The following is a 23,055-nucleotide window of genomic DNA, read 5'->3' as shown; positions in this document are numbered from 1 at the left end:
ATTTTTCTACAGAAATCTACTTTCAAAATCATTTCATTCATGCTATTTTCAAATGTAGGTGCATAAATAGGTAAGATCAATTACTTATTTCTTATAAGATAGTTACATGGAGCAGAATGTGCATAAAGGGAAATAAGTAATGTCAATAAAGGAGAATTTTTAACAAATGACCAAATTGACCCAGAAGTAAAAGCACTGGGGTCTTGCACATTAGGGAACAAAATATATTCATAGGATCAAAGTGCTTTCTGCCTGGGGTGTAGGTGACACAGCAGCCACAAATTTGAGCTTGTCAGATCCTTTATAAATGTGTTATTTTGCTGCCCCTCGGGGAGGCAAAAATAACACTGTCAGATTCTTAATTGACAGTAATAAATCACATGCATCCTTGCTATTACCAGGGCCCAGAAATTATCTGAACCGCATTCCTGCATACAATTGTACTGAATTTTGTTACCTTTTATAAATTCATCATTAAGCTCAATGCCCTTGTATAACTACAGCTGAGAAAAACATGATTGTTATTCAATATATGGTATTGCTCCAATGGGCAGAAACTTTACAGATGAGCTGTACACAATAGATATTATGTTCTGTTCAGTGAAATGTATACATTCTCTCTCTCTCTCTCTCTCTTTGACTTCGCAATACAAGTTTTTATTGGCATTTTGGTACAATTTGAAGGAAAAAGTTGATTTAACAAACATATGTTAAAACAGTTACTTTCTCCCGTCCAGGAGGCAGCATGGCTGCTTTTCTTAATACAGTTAATACTGTATTAATACAGTCTTTAAATTGGGGTTTTTAAAAATTACTTTTAATATTAGATTTATTTACATTGTTTTTTTACTGTTGTTAGCCGCCCCGAGTCTGCGGAGAGGGGCGGCATACAAATCTAATAAATAAATAAACAAACAAATAAATAAACAAACAAACAAACAAACAGTGCAAAAGGTAAAAGATTGAGTAATATAAGCAAGTTTTTAAAACCTACGGGGTAGGTCAGTTCCCTTTGGTTATGTCCCACCTAGAATTGTAGATGGTGGCAAAAGTACATAAAATAATTGCATGGTAGACCATTCACAGATAAACTGATCCAGGGTAGTCTTCGGAAAGGGAGGGCATACAAATCTAATAAATTATAATTATTATAATACTTTATGAGGAAAGAAATCAAGGCATTATCTAACCAAACATTTCAGGTGGTTACAATACTGGCTTATCAAATCAAATGTGTATATTCTCATACTTCTTATTAGTATTTATGTAGCATAAATAACAGTCTCAGTGTTGCCACACCACAGAAGTATGGGGGAAAGATCAAAAGCAACGTGAGAAAATATTATTTCACTGAAAGAGTAGTAGATCCTTGGAACAAACTTCCAGCAGACATGGTTGGTAAATCCACAGTAACTGAATTTAAACATGCCTGGGATACACATATATCCATTGTAAGATAAAATACAGGAAATAGTATAAGCGCAGACTAGATGGACCATGAGGTCTTTTTCTGCCGTCAGTCTTTTATGTTTCTATGTATCAGTTTCTGTGGAAGAATCCTTCAACTTCCCTAGACTGTGTGTGGGGAAATGGAGTATTCTCTATATATTTTGGTCTACAGATCTTACAGTCCTTTGCCATAGCCTTGATTTTCCATATCTGGAGAATTCCTTTTGATTTTGCTGCTTCTTAATTAAATTGTGCAGCTTTTTCACTGTTAAAAAATATATTATTGTCTACAAAAACGATAGGCCACGGATTTTGCTGAAGAAACATGTTTCTACAGGTGAAGATAATTTTGCTAAGAACACCCTAAGATATAGCCACTGTTTATTTGTGTTTCTTGGTTATATGGAGATTCAACAATGTTATAAACCCATTTCCATCTCCTGCTTTATAGGAGATACCCTGTTTCCCCCCAAATAAGACATCCCCTGAATAATAAGCCCAACAGGGCTTTTGAGTGTATGGCAATAAGGCCAAGCGCTTATTTCAGGGTTCCAAAAATATATATAAGACAGGGTCTTATTTTTGGAGAAACATGGTATTTCTTGTGCCAACAGCGAGCACAAAATGTGATTGGGACCCAGAGGCAAATCTTTGAGGAATTTTGAGGTTTCAGATTTTTTAAAAATAGCATTTAGAAAAAAATAAATCCAACCATGAATCCCAGCGACCGGTTAGGTCCCACAGAGTGAGCCTTCTCCGGGTCCCGTCAACAAAACAATGTCATTTGGCGGGGCCCAGGGGAAAAGCTTTCTCTGTGGTGGCCCCGGCCCTCTGGAACCAACTCCCCCCGGAGATTAGAATTGCCCCCACCGTCCTTGCCTTTCGTAAGCTCCTTAAAACCCACCTCTGCCGCCAGGCATGGGGGAACTGAGATATTCTTTCCCCCTAGGCCTTTACAATTTATGCATGTTATGTTTGTTTGTAGGGATGTTTGGTTTTTACAATAAGGGTTTTTAGTTGTTTTAGTATTGGATTTATATGATGTTTTTTATTACTGTTGTTAGCCGCCCCGAGTCTACAGAGAGGGGCGGCATATAAATCCAATAAACAAACAAACAAACAAACAAACAAGCAAACAAACAAACCTAAAATTATATCGAAGAAATAAAGCTTGAGATAAATGAAGTGGATATTCCTCTAAAAAGGCTATATTCTTGACAGAGAGCTCTTTCTTTCTTATTTATTTTTTTGCATTAGACTTAAGTTAATAATATTTGGATTTCTAATGATAAATAAAGGTGATCCCAGAAACGGAAAGTCTCCTGTCCTTATTTATCCTTATTGGTACCATGCAATATTCTTTTTTTTTTCATGTTCATTTTTGGTATAGTTAAAAATGTTCTGACCATTTCCCCCTCATTCTAAAATATTTGATTAAATAACCCTGCTTTGTCTCCTCTTTGCCTTGTGTTATAGCAATGCCTTTTCCCCACCGTTTCACTGGGGAAAGCATCATTACCTGGAATAACCTTGATATCACTATTTCTATACCGTGGTACATTGGCCTCATGTTTAGAACTCGCAAGGTTAACGGTGTGTTAATGCAAGCCGATGCGGGAGTATCATCTAAGATTAATATACAGGTATGTTAGCTTATCAACTCAATGATAACAAGGAAACGTCATTAAGATAACAAACCGCCTGTTACCGCACGAATCCCAGCGACCGATAAGGTCCCACAGAGTTGACCTTCTCCGGGTCCCGTCGACTAAACAGTGTTGTTTGGCGGGCCCCAGGGGAAGATCCTTCTCTGTGGCGGCCCCTGCCCTCTGGAACCAACTCCCCCCGGAGATTAGAACTGCCCCCACCCTCCCTGTCTTTCGTAAACTACTCAAGACTCATTTATGCCGCCAGGCATGGGGGAGTTGAAATAGCTCTTCCCCCTAGGCCATTACAAGTTGTGCATGGTATGTTTGTGTGTATGTTTGGTTTTATAGTAGGGTTTTTAGTTGTTTTTATTATTGGATTGTACATGTTGTGTTTATTATTGTTGTTAGCCGCCCCGAGTCTGGGGAGAGGGGCGGCATACAAATCCAATAAATTATTATTATTATTATTATTATTATTATTATTATTATTATTATTATTATTATTATTAAATGGCAAATGGTAAAATGTCTTTGCTTAGCCATAAAGACAATTCAAACAGTACAGCCTCAGGTGTATTTCAAAGTAAAGCGGATTGAACAAACCTGAGTTGGCCATGCTTGATTATCACAAAACCGTAGAGTTCAATCAACCTATAATCAGATCTGTCTTAAATGGGGATCAAGAAGAGTGAAATACTAGCTTTTCAGTTCCCCCTATTCAGGGATGGGCTTCAAAAATTTTAGCAAGGGGTTCTCTGCCTGGTTGCTGGGTGGGTGTGGCCATGGGTGTGGCCTTGTCAGCCTCCTGCACCATGGCAGAGGGGCCATTTTTGCGCTTTCTGGGCTCCAGAGGCTTTCCTCAAGCCTCAAGGAGGGCAAAAACAGCCTCCCCCCAGGCTCCAGAGGCACTCTGGAAGCCAGAAACAGGCCTGTTTCTAGCCTTCCCAAACTTTCGGTAGGCTCCCCAGGCTCCGGAGACCCTCTGGAGGCCAAGGCCATTTCCAGCCTTGCCAAACTTTCATTAGGCCCATTTTTCACCCTCTTTAATTGAGAGTTGCCTCTCATAGTAGACCTAATACTGAGTATATATAGAATATTGGTCTACATATTAATTATTAATCACTGAAGAATACATAATAAAGTTGTCTTAAAATGTAATGTACTGTATTTTTATAACTGTTTCTGAAGAATTGCATGTATATTTCGATGTATATACAGCATTTCCCCAGCAATTCAAGGTGGTTGTTATGTTTCAACAGATACTGAATAAATATGTGGTATTTGAGGTCTATGATGGACAGAATCAGGTGGCCAGTTTGAAGATGACTCAGGTGCGGATCAATGATGGCGAATGGCATCATTTGCTAATCGAGTTGAAGAGTGCGAAAGATGGCAAAGATATCAAGTATCTTGCAGTTGTGTCCTTGGATTACGGCATGTATCAGGTAAGATGACATCCATAACCTTTGTCAAAATGAGCCAGAATAGATGGCAGCTGGAACTGTACCAGAATGAAATCATTTCTCATTGTTTGTATCATAGATTCATAAATATATTTTTCTTCAGCAGTTGTATTATAATCTGCCAGCTATTCTTAACCCAGTGTCATCCAGGTCAGTATGTTGAACTCAAGTGCATCTGCAGCTAGTGAAAATCCTGGAGGAAACAGATGATTTAGACTTATTTCAGTTAGAATTCAGAGCAGGATTTAATACTGTTCTGCCGGGCTTCTCGGCACGAGCCTTCAATTAAGTTCAAAGGTAGGAATTCAGACACACACAGTTGTAAAGTCGCACTGTTTTTTATCGAAAGTAAAATAGGAGCCAAACACCCTTTTAGTCAGTCAAAGGGCTCACCTTCAAAGCCACAGCCTTGAATGCTGTGAAGAACAATAAACAAACACAAAGCAGATAACAAGTAGCTGTGAAGATGTCACAGCCACGCTCCTTCAAGAGTTCTCAACTCACAAACTTGACTATGATTTAGTTCAAAAGTCCTGGAAACAGTTCAAAGAGAGTCCTTGTAGAATCCTGATACAAAACGCCTGGTGCACCAGTTGCGGCCCTATCTGGACCAGGACTCACTGCTCACAGTCACTCATGCCCTCATCACCTCGAGGCTCGACTACTGTAATGTTCTCTACATGGGGCTACCTTTGAAAAGTGTTCGGAAACTTCAGATCGTGCAGAATGCAGCTGCGAGAGCAATCATGGGCTTCCCAAGGCATGCCCATGTTACACCAACACTCCGCAGTCTGCATTGGTTGCCGATCAGTTTCCGGTCACAATTCAAAGTGTTGGTTATGACCTATAAAGCCCTTCATGGCACCGGACCAGAATATCTCTGGGACCACCTTATGCTGCACGAATCCCAGCGACCGGTTAGGTCCCACAGAGTTGGCCTTCTCCGGGTCCCGTCGACTAAACAATGTCATTTGGCAGGACCCAGGAGAAGAGCCTTCTCTGTGGTGGCCCTGACCCTCTGGAACCAGCTCCCCCCCCAGATATCAGAGTTGCCCCCACCCTCCTTACCTTTCGCAAGCTCCTTAAAACCCACCTCTGTCGTCAGGCTTGGGGGAATTGAAAATTTTCTCCTTTCCCCCTAGGCTTATACAATTTATACATGGTATGTTTGTTGGTATGATTGGTCTCTTAAATTGGGTTTTTTTAGATTACTTTTTAATATTAGATTCGTTACATTGTTTTTTATTGTTGTTAGCCGCCCCGAGTCTTCGGAGAGGGGCGGCATACAAATCTAAATAAACTAAACTAAAATACACGTCCTCCTTCACCGAATGGATAAACTTCCACGCCCAGAGGCCAAAACGCTGACAATTTAACAGCAGCCCCAATTAGTGTAATTACACCCAGCCATAGGTGATCTCCCTTATTTCCTGTAATATTTACGCAGTTGCTCTTTCCTAGACATCAATGAATGTCTCTCCTTCTGAATTTTGATAACGATGATGAATCACTCACGGGGCGACTATTTAATGGGCTGTCTGCCATTTCCTCTTCTGAGGATCCCACTTCACTTTCACTATCTGCTACAGACACTTTGCTGTCAGAAGCAGTCGGCAGTAAAACTGGCCTCTGGCACTGGGAGGATTCACCCACATCCACCCCCACAGTCCTTGGGGCAGGAGCTGGCCCAGAGCCAACCACAACAAATACTAAGAAAGTTTTGGTTGCAAATGTAGATGACGTGGTAGAACCTGTTAGGATTGGGGCCTACCTGATGCAATACTCCAACTTGCAGAGAGAAGAATTGCAATAACTTCCAACCATGCTAAGCTGCTTAATCACGGTGAATATGCAGATTGTAATGCAATCTGATTGGCTGACAAAAGTATATACAGTGTTCCCTCGATTTTCGCAGGAGATGCGTTCCGAGACTGCCCGCGAAAGTCGAATTTCCGCAAAGTAGAGATGCGGAAGTAAATACACTATTTTTGGCTATGAACAGTATAGAAACGTAGAAACATAGAAGACTGACGGCAGAAAAAGACCTCATGGTCCATCTAGTCTGCCCTTCTACTATTTCCTGTATTTTATCTTACAATGGATATATGTTTATCCCAGGCATGTTTAAATTCAGTTACTGTGGATTTACCAACCACGTCTGCTGGAAGTTTGTTCCAAGGATCTACTACTCTTTCAGTAAAATAATATTTTCTCATGTTGCCTTTGATCTTTCCCCCAACTAACTTCAGATTGTGTCCCCTTGTTATCCCAAATATCCCAAGCCTTCCCTTAACACTTTAAACTCCTAAATTTACAATTTCCCATTCCCTTAGCAACCATTTAAATTATTACTCACCATGTTTATTTATTAAAGTTTATATTAAAAAAAGTTTTTAAAAGGCAGATGAAAGTTTGGCAATGACATATGACATCATCGGGTGGGAAAAACCGTGGTATAGGGGGGGAAACGTAAAGTATTTTTTAATTAATATTTTTGAAAACCCGTGGTATAGACGTTCCGCGAAGTTCGAACCCGCGAAAATCGAGGGAACACTATATACACAATGCACCTTTGCATAGGTGTGGCTTGTGGCTTGGCTTGAAGGTATTGTGACTTAATATGGTTTAAGGTGGCTTGTGAATTAGTGTGGCTTGTGGTGGCTGAAGACTTGTAGCTGAATATTGTAACTGAGAATAGTAGATAGAGAATTATGAGTACTTTGTATAGTAACTGCTAGAGAGATAGCTACTGTGTAAATAGTTAGTGTAGGTTTGCTATGAAAGAAAGAAATATTTTCCTAAGAAAGTCTGCAGTACGCATCTCCAATTATCTTCAAGACAAAGGTTCCTGATTTCCTGGTCTGAGGCATACTGGTTAGTTGCTTTGGCTATCTGGGTGGGCTAACTTCTGCAAAACCTTACTCCAACAGAACCAGGCTGGCTGGTGTGGCATTGATCCTTGTGCTCCTCAATAGCAGTTTTGATATCAACAACCATAATGTCTTTCTGACCTGGTCCCTAGGCTGAGGCACCATTTTTTATGGTTCGCTTTCTTTTTCTGGGACCATTTCTGCTTGGTTGATGGCCAGAAGGAGCTTCCCCCTAGCCCTTCCCCCTAGGCCATTACAAGTTATGCATAGTTGGCCTTCTCCGGGTCCCGTCGACTAAACAATGTCGTTTGACGGGCCCCAGGGGAAGAGCCTTCTCTGTGGCGGCCCCGGCCCTCTGGAACCAACTCCCCCTGGAGATTAGAACTGCCCCCACCCTCCCTGTCTTTCGTAAACTACTCAAGACTCATTTATACCGCCAGGCATGGGGGAGCTGAGATAGCCCTTGCCCCTAGGCCATTACAAGTTATGCATGGTATGTTTGTGTGTATGTTTGGTTTTATAATAGGGGTTTTAGTAGTTTTTTATTATTGGATTGTACATGTTGTTTTTATTATTGTTGTTAGCTGCCCCGAATCTACGGAGAGGGGCGGCATACAAATCCAATAAATTATTATTATTATAATTATTATTCATTCCCTTGTGTGGTGTTTGAGGATTCTGCTTCCTCTTCCATCCTCTTCAACATCTCTATACAATCATAAAATGAGGTCCACCAGTTGGCTGGACAGATATTTGCCACAATACCTGTCCAGCCAATTTAATCTGGATTCGTATGCTCTGGATTCCTTCAATTAACGTCAACTGTTGGGATCTGAGAAGGATGCCTTCCTTATAGCAGTGCCTCCTTTGGGCAATGGAACCTGAAGAATTTGACACCTTACCCTGTGAAGAAGGTTGATGAAGTCCCCTTTGGATTGTTTGAGCTCATTTCCTTTTTATAACTCCCCTTTTTCTCATATTTGCCATTTTTTTTAAAAAAAAAAATCTGTACTTTTTTCCTGTTTCTTATTTGTGACTGTCATAATAAAATTTGAAATTTTTTGAACTCTTGTTGGGAATTGGGTGGAAAACATTTAATTAACTTTCAAGTCCTTCAAACATCGACTAGCAGAACAGGGAAAGCTGAACTTCATGGGCATTATAATTCTATCAAGATGGATTTCATGCTATAACAAAGCCTACATAGAGGATTCAACTGGAAGATTTAATACTACTGGACTTCTACAGAGGAATCATTGAGTCTGTCATCTGCACCTCTATAACTGTCTGGTTTGGTGCTGCAACCCAACAGGATCGACACAGACATCAGAGGAGAATCAGAACTGCAGAAAAAACAATTGCTGCCAACCTGCCTTCCATTGAGGACCTGTATACTGCACGAGTCAACAAGAGGGCGGGGAAAATATTTACTGACCCCTCACATCCTGGACACAAATTGTTTCAACTCCTACCCTCAAAACGTCGCTACAGAGCACTGCACACCAAGACAACAAGACACAAGAAGAGTTTTTTTCCGAACGCCATCACTCTACTAAACAAATAATTCCCTCAACACTGTCAGACTTTCTACTAAATCTGCACTTCTATTCTACTAGTTTTTCTCATCATTCCTTTCACCCATTTCCTCCCATGTTGACTGTATGACTGTAACTTGTCTCTGGAAAGGGGCGGCATACAAATCCAATAAATAAATAAATAAATAAATATCCTAAGATTTTTATTAATATTGCTTCTTCATTGCTTCTTTGACCCCTATGACAATCATTAAGTGTTGTACCACATGATTCTTGACAAATGTATATTTTATTTTATGTACGCTGAGAGCATCTGCACCAAGACAAATTCCTTGTGTGTCTAATCACACTTGGCCAATAAAAATTCTATTCTATTCTATTCTATTCTATTCTATTGGATTTAGTCACTTATGGAGGATTAATTATCATTTTCACTTATTTCTTGAAATTGTGTTGAACAGGGGAAGGCATTATGCCTTTTGGAACGGCTTCCTTATCGGAAACACAACACAAATAGCTTCTATTACCACTTTCAGACTTACTGTTGCATTTTTTAAAAAATTATCAGTGAAATACTGTAACTAAGAATTTGTGGAAAAGCTTTAATCTTCTTTCCTCTTTTTAGAGCACTGTACAGATTGGAAATCAGTTACCTGGACTAAAAATGAAAAGCATTATTGTAGGAGGAGTCTCTGGAGATCTGATCTCGGTGAAGCAGGGCTTCTATGGCTGTCTACAGGTGAAAATAGAAAATAAATAACTTTACATGAGTTAGGCATGGGGGAATTGAAACATCTCCCCCTTGCCCGTGTAGTTTTGGTCTATGATTGATTGTGTGCTTGTTTTTTAATATATATTGGGGTTGCTTTTATGGACTTTTTAACTTAAAACTGTAATTTAGATTGCTAAATATTAGATTTGTTACTATGCAGTGTTCCCTCTAATTTTATTTGGGGGTGGGCGGAGAAGTATAGTGTCTGAGCGGCAGTCCCTTCGGGACTGGGCGGCACAGAAATAATAAATAAACAAATAAATAAATAAACAAATAAACAAACAAATAAATAAAAAAAACCACCCTGTTTTGCCTCAGAGAATTTCAAAATAAAATACTGTACTGTGTGTCTATAACAGTGAGCCCATAATAGGGCAACTCTATCAATATCAAAATGCCACTTAAATAGTTGAGCTTGTTTCAAACTAGATTTTGATTTTCTTTCTCTCTTCCTTACTCCCATTCTTTTTCTTTCTCTTTTACTTCCTCTCTTTTTTCTATCTGTTTCTCTCTCTTCCTCTCTTCCTCTCTCTCTCCTTCTCTCTCACTCTTTCCCTCTCGGCTTCTGGGCAGGTTTGGAAAACTCTGAGTTGATGATGATTTTTAAGTGAGCGATTGCTCACTGCTCAGCTTAGAGGGAAATATGCTACTATGTACTGTTTTTGCCATTGTTGTGAGCCGCCCCGAGTCTGCGGAGAGGGGCGGCATATAAATCCAATAAATCTAATCTAATCTAATCTACATTAACTATAAGAAGAATTCTAGCTTTGTTAAAGACAAGAGAAGGGAGAGGGCAGAAAGAAAACTAGCGGTGTTCTATATAACAATGAGCTTAAGTGCCTAATTTTGAGCTTAGGTTTCTTTGATTTTACAGTAGAGTCTCAGTTATCTGTCCTTCAGGTATCTGCCTCTCTTGATTATCCGACGTCGTGGCTGCTTGGGGGCGTGGCTATAGGCATTTCTGCGGCCCCCCAGACACGCCCACAAACATGACAGCCACGACGGGGAAGCAAGCTGGGAGGAGGGAAGCGAGCGAGCGAGTGAGAGAAAGCCGAGGAGGGAAGTAGGTGAGCGAGAAAGAGAGAGAGAGAAAGAGAGACGGGGACAGAAGCGGGCAAGCTAGAGAAAGAGAGATAGCTGGGGACAGAAGCGGGTGAGTGAGAGAGAGAGAGAGAGAGACGGGGATGGAAGCAGTACAGTACAGCAGTACAGTACAGAGCAGTACAATGTGCAGAGACGGGCATGCAGAAGGCTTGAGAAAGCCTTCAAAGCAACTGTTTTGATTCCCCTCACCTCAACTTCTTCCTTCAGCAGCGACTGTCCTCCTCCTCTTCTTCCTCTTCCTCCTCCTCCCACCCAAATTCCTAGCTTTTATTTCTTTCCTAATGGGTTTGCACACATTATTTGCTTTTACATTGATTCCTATGGGAAAAATTGCTTCTGCTTAAGAACTTTTCTACTTAAGAACCTGGTCACGGAACGAATTAAGTTCTTAAGTACCACTGTATCCGGGAATCAGAGCATTTATATCTTTGATTCTGGTTGGGTGGCTATACATAGGACACCCCTTGAAGACCATTGGGAAGCTTATGGTGCAGAATACAGTGGCACAGGTAGTTCTAGGTACAGCTCATTATGCCCCAAATAGTCTCTCCACTAACTGACTCCCGATTAACATGTGGGTGTAAATAGCAATAGCATTTAGATTTATATACCACTTCATAGTGCTTTTACAGCCCTCTCTACGTGGTTTACAGAATCAGTATATTGCCCCCAACAATCTGTGTCCTCATTTTACCCACCTCGGAAGGATGGAAGGCTGAGTCAACCTTGAGCCGGTGGTGAGATTTGAACTGCTGAATTACAACTACAGCTATCAGCTGAAGTAGCCTGCAGTGCTGCACTCTAACCACTGCACCACCCCGACTCTTCAAGGTGTTTGTTGTTGGTTTTCTTTAAAGACTTACCTGACATAAAAACATCAAAGGAATGAATGCATTTTTATCTCTTTTTCTTATACCAGTACAACCCTATGCTTTTTATTGGGATATATATTAGTTGGTTATTTATTCCTTTGGTCTCTTTTCTTCTTTTCAGGGAGTGAGGATGGGAGAAACATCTACAAATGTTGCTACCCTGAACATGAAACAGGCAGTCAAGATTAATGTCAAGGATGGCTGTGAAATAGACAATCCTTGTGATTCTAACCCTTGTCCTCTTCACAGCTATTGTAGTGATGACTGGGACAGCTATTCGTGTATCTGTGACCCAGGTAATTATGACTTGTAGCAAGTTGACCATAATATCCAGGCTTCTGGACTTTATAAAACTGCATTTTTAAGAATGTCTTCCTATAATTTGGCAGATGAACAGAAATTCATGCTTATAAGCTCATGCAAGAGAATGATGATACTGAACTGGCAAGAATCTTGGAGTCTTAGTGGACAACCAATTAAATAGGTGTACTGCAGCAGCTAGAAAAGCCAATACAATTCTAAGTTGCATTAACAGAGGTATACAATCAAGATCAATTGAGGTTGTAATATCAGTGTATGATGCCTTGGTAAAGCTACGCCTAGAATACTGCACCCAATTTTGGTCACCACACTATAAAAAAGATGTTGAAACTCTAGAAAGAGTGCAGAGAAGAGCAACCAGGATGATTAGGGGACTGGAGGATAAAATGTATGATGAATGGTTGCAGGAATTGGGCATGGCTAGTCTAGTGTAGAGAAGGACTGGGTGTTCTGCCTGCGTGTCCCAACCGCCCGTAATTACAGGGTAATTAGTCCAAAAAGACACACACCACACGATAGAAGGAAAACCAAAAGTCTTTATCAACAGAAAAGCAGAAAAAACTCCCTTTTTAAATGTCAAAAGGATTTTCTGGTACACACATGGCACAGGTTAAATGCAATCCAATTTCTCACCCAGTAACTGGGAAATTGAGTCCAATTCCAAAGTCCAGAAAGGCCACACACAATCTTGAACAGCACACAAACCATTTTGATGAAACAATGAATCGGATAAACTGCCACAAGGCTAAACCAGCACGCTGTTCTTTTTATCTGTAGCACTAATTACAGCAGCCCCACCCAACCACAGGTGGCCTCATTTTCTCTTGTAATAATCCTTCAGTTGTTGTCTCCTATGCATCACTCTACGCATGCTTGGGTCCGTCATACGTTCTTGTTCAGAATCCAGGGATGAGGATGATTGATCTTCTCCTGGGCTGTCTGCCAAACTCCACTCTTCCCTGCTACTCACGCTTCCTTCGTCAGAGGAGCCTTCGTCGGTAGATTCTATCTGGAGCAAAACAGGCCTGTGGCATGTGGATGTTTCCCCCACATCCACCTCCACATTCCTTGGGGCAGGAGCTGGGCCAGAGCCAACCACAACACTGGGGAGACATGACAGAGGAAGGGGTCAAGCTATTTTTGAAAGCACCCAAAATCCAGACAAGGAGTAATGGATAGAAACTGAACAATGAGAGATTTAACCTACAAATAAGGAAACATTTTCAGACAGTGACAGCAATCAACCAATGGAACAGATTGCCTTCAGAATAATCATTCTGCATACACCCTTCTGAATGGTGCTCTGTAGCTCTCTCTCTTGTTACTTTCTCAAGTATTACTAACATTCTTTTGTGGGGAAGTGAAGAAAATTCAACAATGTCTATCCAAACTAAACAAAAACTCCAGAATTTCTTATTTATATTCATAATTGTTTTAATTTGAAGAATTTCCAGAGTTCACATCTTCCCCATAACATGAGTGTTGGGTGTAGATGATTTATATACAATTGAATATGATCTCAAGATTAAACGTGATTGAAATATAAAATGAAATTGTTATTTGCTTAAACTTCAAAACAATTTTAGTTTTAAAAAAGTATTTTAACCTGCTTTGTATAATTCATGATTTTTTCCTCCGACTGAGTTTTGTTTTGAGCCTTAAACTACATAACTGACATGTTAAGCCGTATTTACTTAAAAAGTAAATCCCAATAATTATGCTTAATGTAAGGTTTAATAGGGTTAATACATGCTTCCTATTATGTTACTACAGAGCTTATTTCCAAACTCTTTTGTCTGAGATTATAGCTCCTGAACAGCTTCTGTTTGTGCGGTACTTGTTAGGCATTAAGTCCTTTTTTAAACAATCAGAAATCAAGAAGCATACTTTAAATTAGTTCCTTTAATATCTTAAGCAGCATAATACAGTGATACCTAGTCTTACAAACGCCTCGTCATACAAACTTTTCGAGATACAAACCCGGGGTTTAAGATTTTTTTGCCTCTTCTTACAAACTATTTTCACCTTACAAACCTGCCGCCGCCACTGGGATGCCCCGCCTCCAGACTTCTGTTGCCAGCGAAGCAGCTGTTTTTGTCTGGAGGTGGGGTTTCCCAGCGAGGGGAGCCTCAGTGAAATCGCAGCATCGCAAAAACACAGAGGTCTGGACGTGGGGTTTTGAGGACTTCGGTGTTTTTGCAATGCTGCGATTTCACTAAGGCTCCCTTCGCTGGGAAACCCCACCTCCAGACTTCCATTGCCAGCGAAGCGCTCGTTTTTGCGATGATGGGATTCCCCTGCTGGGATTCCCATGCAGCATCGCAAAAACACAGAAGTCCAGAGGTGGGGTTTCCCATGGAGGGGAGCCTCAGGGAAATCCCAGCAGCGCAAAAACGGGAGCTTCGGCTGGCAAAAGGGGTGAATTTTGGGCATGTAATCGTTTTTCCATTGATTCCTATGGGAAACATTGTTTCGTCTTACAAACTTTTCACCTTAAGAACCTCGTCCCGGAACCAATTAAGTTCGTAAGACGAGGTATCACTGTACTTAAGTTGCTTCCATACGTGACTGCACAACCTTGGATCATCCCGTACTGTATGTGATTTCACTCTTTCTAAACAGAAATAACTTGGGTCTTGATAATTCAAGAAGTGTTATTAGTGTCCAATTTTGTTTATTTCTGAGAATTTTAGAACCATTACTGCTTTCTCAGTTTTCTCTGTGGCTCTAACCTTGCCTTCTCAGGTTACTTTGGGACAGACTGCGTTGATGTTTGTAGCTTGAACCCATGTGAACATGTCTCAACTTGCATTCGCAAACCAAGCTCTTCTCATGGATACACCTGTGAATGTGGACAAAGCTATTACGGACAGTACTGTGAAAGCAAGTAAGCAGAGGAGTTGAGCTAGTTTTCTTTTCCTTTCTAAACACAGGCAATCCTCAACTTACAGCCACAATTGAGCCCAAAGTTTATGTTTCTAACTGAGAAATTTGTTAAGTGAGTTTTGCCCCATTTTATGACCTCTCTGGTCCCATTTGCTAAGTGGATCAGTGCAGTTGTTAAATAAGTTGTTAGGTGCGTCTGGTTTCCCCATTGACTTTGCTTGTCAGAAGGTCGCAAAAGGGGGTCAACCGTCATAAGTGGGAATCAAGCATCCGAATGTAAATTGTCATAAATGGGAATCAGTTGTCAAACATCCAAATGTAAATCATGTGACCATGGGGATGCTGCAATTGTCATAAGTGTGAAAAATGGTCATAAGTCACTATTTTCAGTGCTGTTGGAATTTTGAATGGTCACTAAATTATTATTATTATTATTATTATTATTATTATTACTATTACTATTATTATTATTATTTAGATTTGTATGCCGCCCCTTGCCGTAGACTCGGGGCGGCTCACAACACAATAAAAACAGTTTATAACAAATCTAATAATTTACAATTTAAAATATTAAAAAAACCCATTATTAAACAGACATACACACAAGCATACCATGCATAAATTGTATAGGCCTGGGGGAGATATCTCAGTTCCCCCATGCCTGACGACAAAGGTGGGTTTTAAGGAGTTTGCGAAAGGCGAGGAGGGTAGGGGCAGTTCTAATCTCTGGGGGGAGCTGGTTCCAGAGAGTCGGGGCCGCCACAGAGAAGGCTCTTCCCCTGGGACCCGCCAACCGACATTGTTTAGTTGACGGGACCCGGAGAAGGCCCACTCTGTGGGACCTGATCGGTCGCTGGGATTCGTGTGGCAGAAGGCGGTCTCGGAGATATTCTGGTCCGATGCCATGAAGGGCTTTAAAGGTCATAACCAACACTTTGAATTGTGACCGGAAATTGATCGGCAACCAATGCAGACTGCGGAGTGTTGGTGTAACATGGGCATACCTAGGGAAGCCCATGACTGCTCTTGCAGCTGCATTCTGCACGATCTGAAGTTTCCGAACACTTTTCAAAGGTAGCCCCATGTAGAGAGCATTACAGTAGTCGAACCTCGAGGTGATGAGGGCATGAGTGACTGTGAGTAGTGAGTCCCGGTCCAAATAGGGCCGCAACTGGTGCACCAGGTGAACCTGGGCAAACGCTGTTGTAAGTCAAGGATTACCTATACTCTCTACAATCTCTCTCACATACATAAAAATGGAACCGGGGGGAGTTCCTATGGGTGCGGCCCAGTGCGCCGCTCCGGTAGTGGACCGCCGATGGCCTAATTTTGGCACGATGGCATCGATGCTGTCTTTGCCAGTTGGTGTGCGCCACCATCTTTTTTTCCAATTTTTGGTAGATTTTTTGGCTTTCCGAGCATGCGCAAAATTTCATCCCTCTGCACATGCGTGGAAGCAAAATTGCGCTTGGGGACATGTGTGCACGAGCATAGCAAACACGTGCAAAACTTGGCGATGTGCACATAGTCCACTGGTAGCCAACCCGTCCCCCGAGTGGAACCATTATGTTCCAAAGAAAATATGCAAGATAATTTATTTAGTCATATTTAATTCATACGATTCTATTGTATTTTTCATTGTGAAATTTTCCATGTTGAGTTCAATTCCTAGTGACATCTTGGCAACAATGCAGCAGTAGCTTGCTCTTGCTTTCTTCTGGCATGTATGTTTGTCTTCCCAATTTAGCTAAAATCCTGTGATTTCTTTGTGTCTTTCCATTCAAGTAGTAGCCAGATCTGAACCTACTAAGCTTGCTGAGATTAGTGCTAGGTGCCATCATACAGTTGATGATGTTGGGTGGCAATGTCCCAGTCAGGGAGAGAAGTGAATTATGGAAATAATCTGAAGTAGTTATACAGACATAAGAAGGCATGGTCTGACCCACCCCCTTGAATGCCATTGCCTTTATCTAGTCTTTCCCAGGGCAAGCTGCCAGTTTGGGAAGATTCCTGCGAAATAGGCATTGGACAATAAAGTAGCGAGTTTCAATTCTACATGCGTTGAGTGGTTGATCACAGCTGACAATCTCTCTTAAGAAGTCATCTGCTACAGAAGTCAGGGAACTTAGCCTGAAATAGGTGTGTTCTTTTATTTCATGAATAATATTTTATAAAGTCAGACACACCTACAGTATATGAATTTATGAAATGTAAGCACAAGAAGGCAAGATGTGCATTGCTATTTTCAGTGAAAGAGAATATCATTCATTCATTTATTGGTTTTACTTATTTATTGGATTCATTTATTTTATTGGATTTATCTTTTGGATTTATATGCTGACCCTCTCTGAGGACTCGGGGCGGCTTACAACATATAAGGGAATAATATAAATATCTTAAATCCAGTCCATTAACAAATTCATCTAAAACCCCCAATAACATTAGAACTCGCTCATTCCCATTCAAACAACAGTCATATGTTACATTTGTCGGCCAGGGGGCTAGAGTCTAGTGGCCCCAAGCCTGGCGGCATAGATGAGTCTTCAGACCCTTGAAGAAGGAAGTAGGGTGGAGGCAGTATAAATTTCTGGGGAGAGCTGATTACAAAGGGCCAAGCCCCCCAGAGAGAAGACTCTTCCACTAGGTCCCGCCAAGCAACATTGTCTAGTTCAGTGTTTTTCAACCAGTGTGCCATGGCACACTAGTGTGCCGCAAAACATGGTCAGGTGTGCCGCGAAGCTCAGAGAGAGAAAGAAAACAAGAGAGAGAGAAAGAAAGAGAGAAAGAAAGAGCAAGAGAGAGAGAAAGCAAGCAAGAGAGAGAAAACAAGAGAGAGAGAGAGAAAGAAAGAGAGAAAGAAAGAAAGAAAGCAAGCAAGAGAGAGAGAGAGAAAGAGAGGGAGGGAAGGTGGGAGAAAGACATAGAGGGAGGGAGGGAGGGAGAGAGAAAGAGAGCAAAAAGGAGGAAAGAAGGAAGAGAGAAAGAGGGATGGAGAGAGAAATAGAGCGAAAGAGAGAATTTTTTTGTCCAACCCCCCCCGCCCCCACTCAATGTGCCCCGCGGTTTTGTAAATGTAAAAAATGTGCCGCGGCTCAAAAAAGGTTGAAAATCACTGGTCTAGTTGATGGGACCTGGAGAAGGCCGACTCTGTGGGACCTAACCGGCCGCTGAGACTCATTTCCTTTATTGTCTTTACCTACTTTTGAAAGAGAGTTGTGATTCTTAACATCTTTCAACATTCCAATTCCTCTGCAGAATTGATTTACCTTGTCCCAGAGGCTGGTGGGGAAATCCTATTTGTGGGCCATGTAACTGTGAGATCAGTAAAGGATTTGATCTTGACTGCAATAAAACAAATGGAGCATGCCGATGTAAGGTAAGGAATGGATCGTTCTTTCCATCACACTTCAAGCTGTTTAGGCTTGAAATGTTTACACTTCGGAAATGAATAATGTTGATGAGATTCAACTTAAATCTCCATATACAGTGGTACCTCGGTTCTCGAACGCCTTTGTTTTCATACATTTTGGATACCGAACAAAATTTTGTGCAAAAATTTGCTTCGGTATCCGAACAAAAATTTGGATACTGAACAGAAAATTTTGTTTACTATCCGAAATGTGCGACCAGAGCAGTTTTGCAAAGCAGATGCCACAAGTTTGTTACCTCCAGGCAGCTGCACCAACTTTTTCTTTCCTGGCGGCTGTGGCTCCGGCGGCTTCCCTTCATCACGTGACGTTCCCGACGCTGCTGCTGCTCCTCAAAGGGAAGCCACCGGAGCCGCTGCCGGGAAAGAAAAAGTTGGCGCAGCTGCCTGGAGGTAACAAACTGAACCGCTGAGGAAAGGAGCCCCCCGAAGCTGCCGGTATTGCAGCCAGCCCTACCCTTCCTGCAGCTTGGAGCAGTTAGACGGTAGAGACTGGGATGCTGTTAAGAGGGCAGCCAGGAGGGGCGTGTCGGGATTCTGACTCCCATTCCCTCTCACCCCGTCCCCTCAGATCTTTATAGAAACATAGAAACATAGAAGACTGACGGCAGAAAAAGACCCCATGGTCCATCTAGTCTGCCATTTTACTATTTCCTGTATTTTATCTTACAATGGATATATGTTTATCCCAGGCATGTTTAAATTCGGTTACTGTGGATTTACCAACCACGTCTGCTGGAAGTTTGTTCCAAGGATCTACTACTCTTTCAGTAAAATAATACTTTCTCATGTTGCCTTTGATCTTTCCCCCAACTAACTTCAGATTGTGTCCCCTTGTTCTTGTGTTCACTTTCCTGTTAAAAACACTTCCCTCCTGAACCCTATTTAACCCTTTAACATATTTAAATGTTTCGATCATGTCCCCCCTTTTCCTTCTGTCTTCCAGACTATACAGATGGAGTTCATTAAGTCTTTCCTGATACGTTTTATACTTCAGACCTTCCACCATTCTTGTAGCCCGTCTTTGGACCCGTTCAATTTTGTCAATATCTTTTTGTAGGTGAGGTCTCCAGAACTGAACACAGTACTCCAAATGTGGTCTCACCAGCGCTCTATATAAGGGGATCACAATCTCCCTCTTCCTGCTTGTTATACCTCTAGCTATGCAGCCAAGCATCCTACTTGCCTTTCCTACTGCCCGACCACACTGCTCACCCATTTTGAGACTGTCAGAAATCACTACCCCTAAATCCTTCTCTTCTGAAGTTTTTGCTAACACAGAACTGCCAATGCAATACTCAGATTTAGGATTCCTTTTCCCCAAGTGCATTATTTTACATTTGGAAACATTAAACTGCAGTTTCCATTGCTTTGACCATTTATCTAGTAACGCTAAATCATTTACCATATTACAGACCCCTCCAGGAATATCAACCCTATTGCACACTTTAGAGTCATCGGCAAATAGGCAAACCTTCCCTACCAAACCTTCCCCTATGTCACTCACAAACATATTAAAAAGAATAGGACCCAGAACAGACCCTTGTGGCACACCGCTTGTAACCTGTCTCTGCTCAGAATACTCGCCATTAACAATAACTCTCTGATGTCTATGCTTCAGCCAGCTTGAAATCCACTGAACTATCCAGGGATTAAGTCCAATCTTCACTAATTTATCTATCAGCTCTTTATGTGGAACCGTATCAAAGGCTTTGCTGAAGTCCAGATAGGCAATATCCACGGCACCACCTTGATCCAACACCTTTGTGACATAGTCAAAGAACTCAATGAGATTAGTCTGACACCATTTGCCTTCAGTAAAGCCATGCTGATTTGGGTCCAATAAGTTATTGTTTTTTAGATGCTGATTTATCCTCTTTTTGAGTAGAGTCTCCATCATTTTAACTACAACTGATGTCAAGCTAACTGGCCTGTAGTTTCCAGCTTCTTCTCTACTGCCCTTCTTGTGGATAGGCACAACACTGGCCATTCTCCAATCCTCAGGAACATCTCCTGTTAACAGGGATTGGTTAAACAAATCAGTCAGGGGGGTAGCAATGACAGATCTGAGTTCTTTAAGAACTCTGGGATGGATGCCATCTGGACCCATTGCCTTATTTATCTTTAATCTTTCAAGTTCTTCTAAGACATCGGCTTCTAAGATCACTGGAGCTGAATCCGTACAGCTGGAAGCAATGCTATATCCCTCTATAGTATTATTTTGTAAGGTGTCCTTTGAGAAAACTGAACAGAAGTAGCTATTGAAATGGTCAGCGATCTCCTTATTCCCATTAATGCATGTATTATTCCCGGTACTAAGCTTTGTGATGCTGCAGTTTTTCTTCTTCCTATCACTAATATATCTGAAGAAGGTTTTATCCCCCTTCTTTACAGATTTTGCTATTTCTTCCTCTTTTGAGGCTTTAGCAGCATATATTATCTGTTTCGCCTCCTTCTGTCTCATTTTATACACCTCTCTATCAGCTATACTTCCAGACTCTTTATACCTCCTATAGGCAGCCTTTTTTTCATTGACTATAGCCCTTACATCATTGCTAAACCTTAGCGGTTTCTTCTTCCTTTTACCTTTAGTGACTTGCTTTACATAAAGTCTTGTGGCTTTTAAGATGGCCTTTTTTAATACAGTCCACTGGGTGCTCACTCCTGCCATTTTATCCCTCCCCTTTAATTCATTATTTAAATATTCCCCCATTGCATTAAAATTTGTTTTTCTGAAATCCAATACTTTGGTTGCAGTATAGGATTGCTCACAATCAGTTTTTACATCAAACCACAAACATAGATGGTCGCTGCAACCTAAATTTTCTCCCACCTTGACCTCTGAAACCCGATTCCCATTTGTAAAAACTAAATCTAGAATATTCTCCCCTCTAGTTGGTGTCTTAACTAGCTGTGCCATAGCTGCTCCTGTAAAGGCCTCTACTATATTCTTACTTTTGCATGTAAGGGCACTGGGGATATTCCAGTCAACATCAGGCATGTTGAAATCACCCATAACCACAATATCTCCCTTTACTGCCATTAGGGTAATCTCATCCACCATCTTGTTGTCATGTTCCTCAGATTGCCCTGGAGGCCTATAGATCACCCCAATTCTAATGACAGAACCGTCTTTATTTTGCATGCAAATCCAGAGGGTCTCCAGATCTTTACATGTATTTTGAATTAGTATTGTTTTTAGACTTTCTTTAACATAAATGGCTACTCCACCTCCCCTTCTCTCTATTCTATCCTTCCTATACAGTGTATATCCTGGTATGGATATTTCCCATTCATTGGAATCCTTAAACCATGTCTCTGTTATGGCAACCAGATCCAAATTATCTCTAGATATTATGGCCATTAACTCACAGAGCTTATTGCTCAAGCTTCGAGCATTCGTGCACATTACCCGAAGAACATTATTTTCATTATTAGTTTGCCCCTTATCATCAACAACTACATCTATTTTATTTTCAGCTCCCTTTTCATAAGCTTCCAGAAACTGATGTATCCTCATTGGTCGGGGACAGAAATCCTCCACATCTGGTACATCTCTGTCCCCTTTACCTAGTTTAAATGCCTGTCCAAAAAAGCTCTGAATTCCTCACCGAGCACCTGGGTACCTCTGTATGATGGATGCAAACCATCCCTCTTAAACAACTCCCTATTAGACCATCTACTGACATCATGACTTACATAACCAAAACCTTCAGCTTTACACCACTGCCTTAACCACACATTAAACTCTCTGATACAACTTGTTTTATCCTCCTGGCCACAAACCGGTAACACCTCTGAGAAAGTCACTGAATCAGTTATTTTACCCAGCTCCACACTTAGACTTTGAAAATCTCTTTTTACTACATTAACATTTCTCTGGGACAGATCGTTTGTGCCAAGATGCACCACCACATCAACTTTATTACCTTTACTCACAGCCCTGACAATGTTTGTAATCCGCCTCCTGTCCCTGTGGGCAGTGGCTCCTGGAAGACACCTCATCACCTTCACCACATCCTTTATCCCATAGATAATAGAGGGAATAGATTTAATTGGTTCCTAGCAAGTCAGTGGGCTGGGAACCAATTAAATCCATTTCCATTATTTCCTATGAGATAAATTAATTTGGGTCTTGACCAAATCGGTTCTCGACCACACTTCCGGAACGAATTGTGGTCGAGAACCGAGGTACCACTATATCTTCAAAACCTCTAAACTTCCTTTTTATGTCCTTGGTTTTAAAGTTACGTTTCAAGAGAAAAAAAAAATAAGGGTAGATTTGGGAGTTGTCTGAATAAGATTTATCCATTTTTATTTCCACGTTACCTTTTGAAATTTGAAACAGTCCAGCTGTTGTGTTCAGTATCTCTACATGAAAAAAATATATTTTAGGTATCATTTTCCTGGGGGGAAAAGTCAGGATTACTGAGGGGTTTTTTTGAACCTATCCTAGGTTCAAAACATTGCATTTCTGGTAGCCTTGACTGACTGTTGGGTTTTCATCTTTCCAGATAAACTATTACCAACCACAGAAAAATGACTCCTGTTATCCATGTGATTGTTTCCCTGCTGGTTCCCATACTCGCACTTGTGACATGGAAACTGGACAATGTCCCTGCAAATCAGGAGTGATTGGGCGACAATGCAATCGCTGTGATAATCCCTTTGCTGAAGTTACACCGCATGGATGCGAAGGTATTTTCT

The 23,055-nt window shown here is 41.2% G+C and overlaps 1 protein-coding gene across 3 annotated transcripts in view; it reads left to right on the top strand.

The window, feature by feature from the left end:
* The window catches only part of CELSR1 (cadherin EGF LAG seven-pass G-type receptor 1), a 252,181-nt gene that overhangs the window by 155,793 nt on the left and 73,333 nt on the right, over positions 1-23,055 (top strand). For all 3 annotated transcript variants that reach the window (XM_070755356.1, XM_070755355.1, XM_070755358.1), the window contains exons 9-15: positions 2,926-3,092; positions 4,358-4,543; positions 9,592-9,705; positions 11,836-12,010; positions 14,781-14,922; positions 18,177-18,297; positions 22,863-23,046. In XM_070755356.1, coding sequence (XP_070611457.1) covers positions 2,926-3,092; positions 4,358-4,543; positions 9,592-9,705; positions 11,836-12,010; positions 14,781-14,922; positions 18,177-18,297; positions 22,863-23,046 — 1,089 coding nt within the window. The remainder of the gene's footprint in view (positions 1-2,925; positions 3,093-4,357; positions 4,544-9,591; positions 9,706-11,835; positions 12,011-14,780; positions 14,923-18,176; positions 18,298-22,862; positions 23,047-23,055) is intronic.

Source organism: Erythrolamprus reginae, chromosome 6 (assembly GCF_031021105.1).
Source record: "Erythrolamprus reginae isolate rEryReg1 chromosome 6, rEryReg1.hap1, whole genome shotgun sequence".
NCBI classification, from domain to species: Eukaryota; Metazoa; Chordata; class Lepidosauria; order Squamata; family Dipsadidae; genus Erythrolamprus; species Erythrolamprus reginae.
Note: the sequence above shows the minus strand (reverse complement) of the source record. Positions and strands in the feature narration are given on the sequence as shown.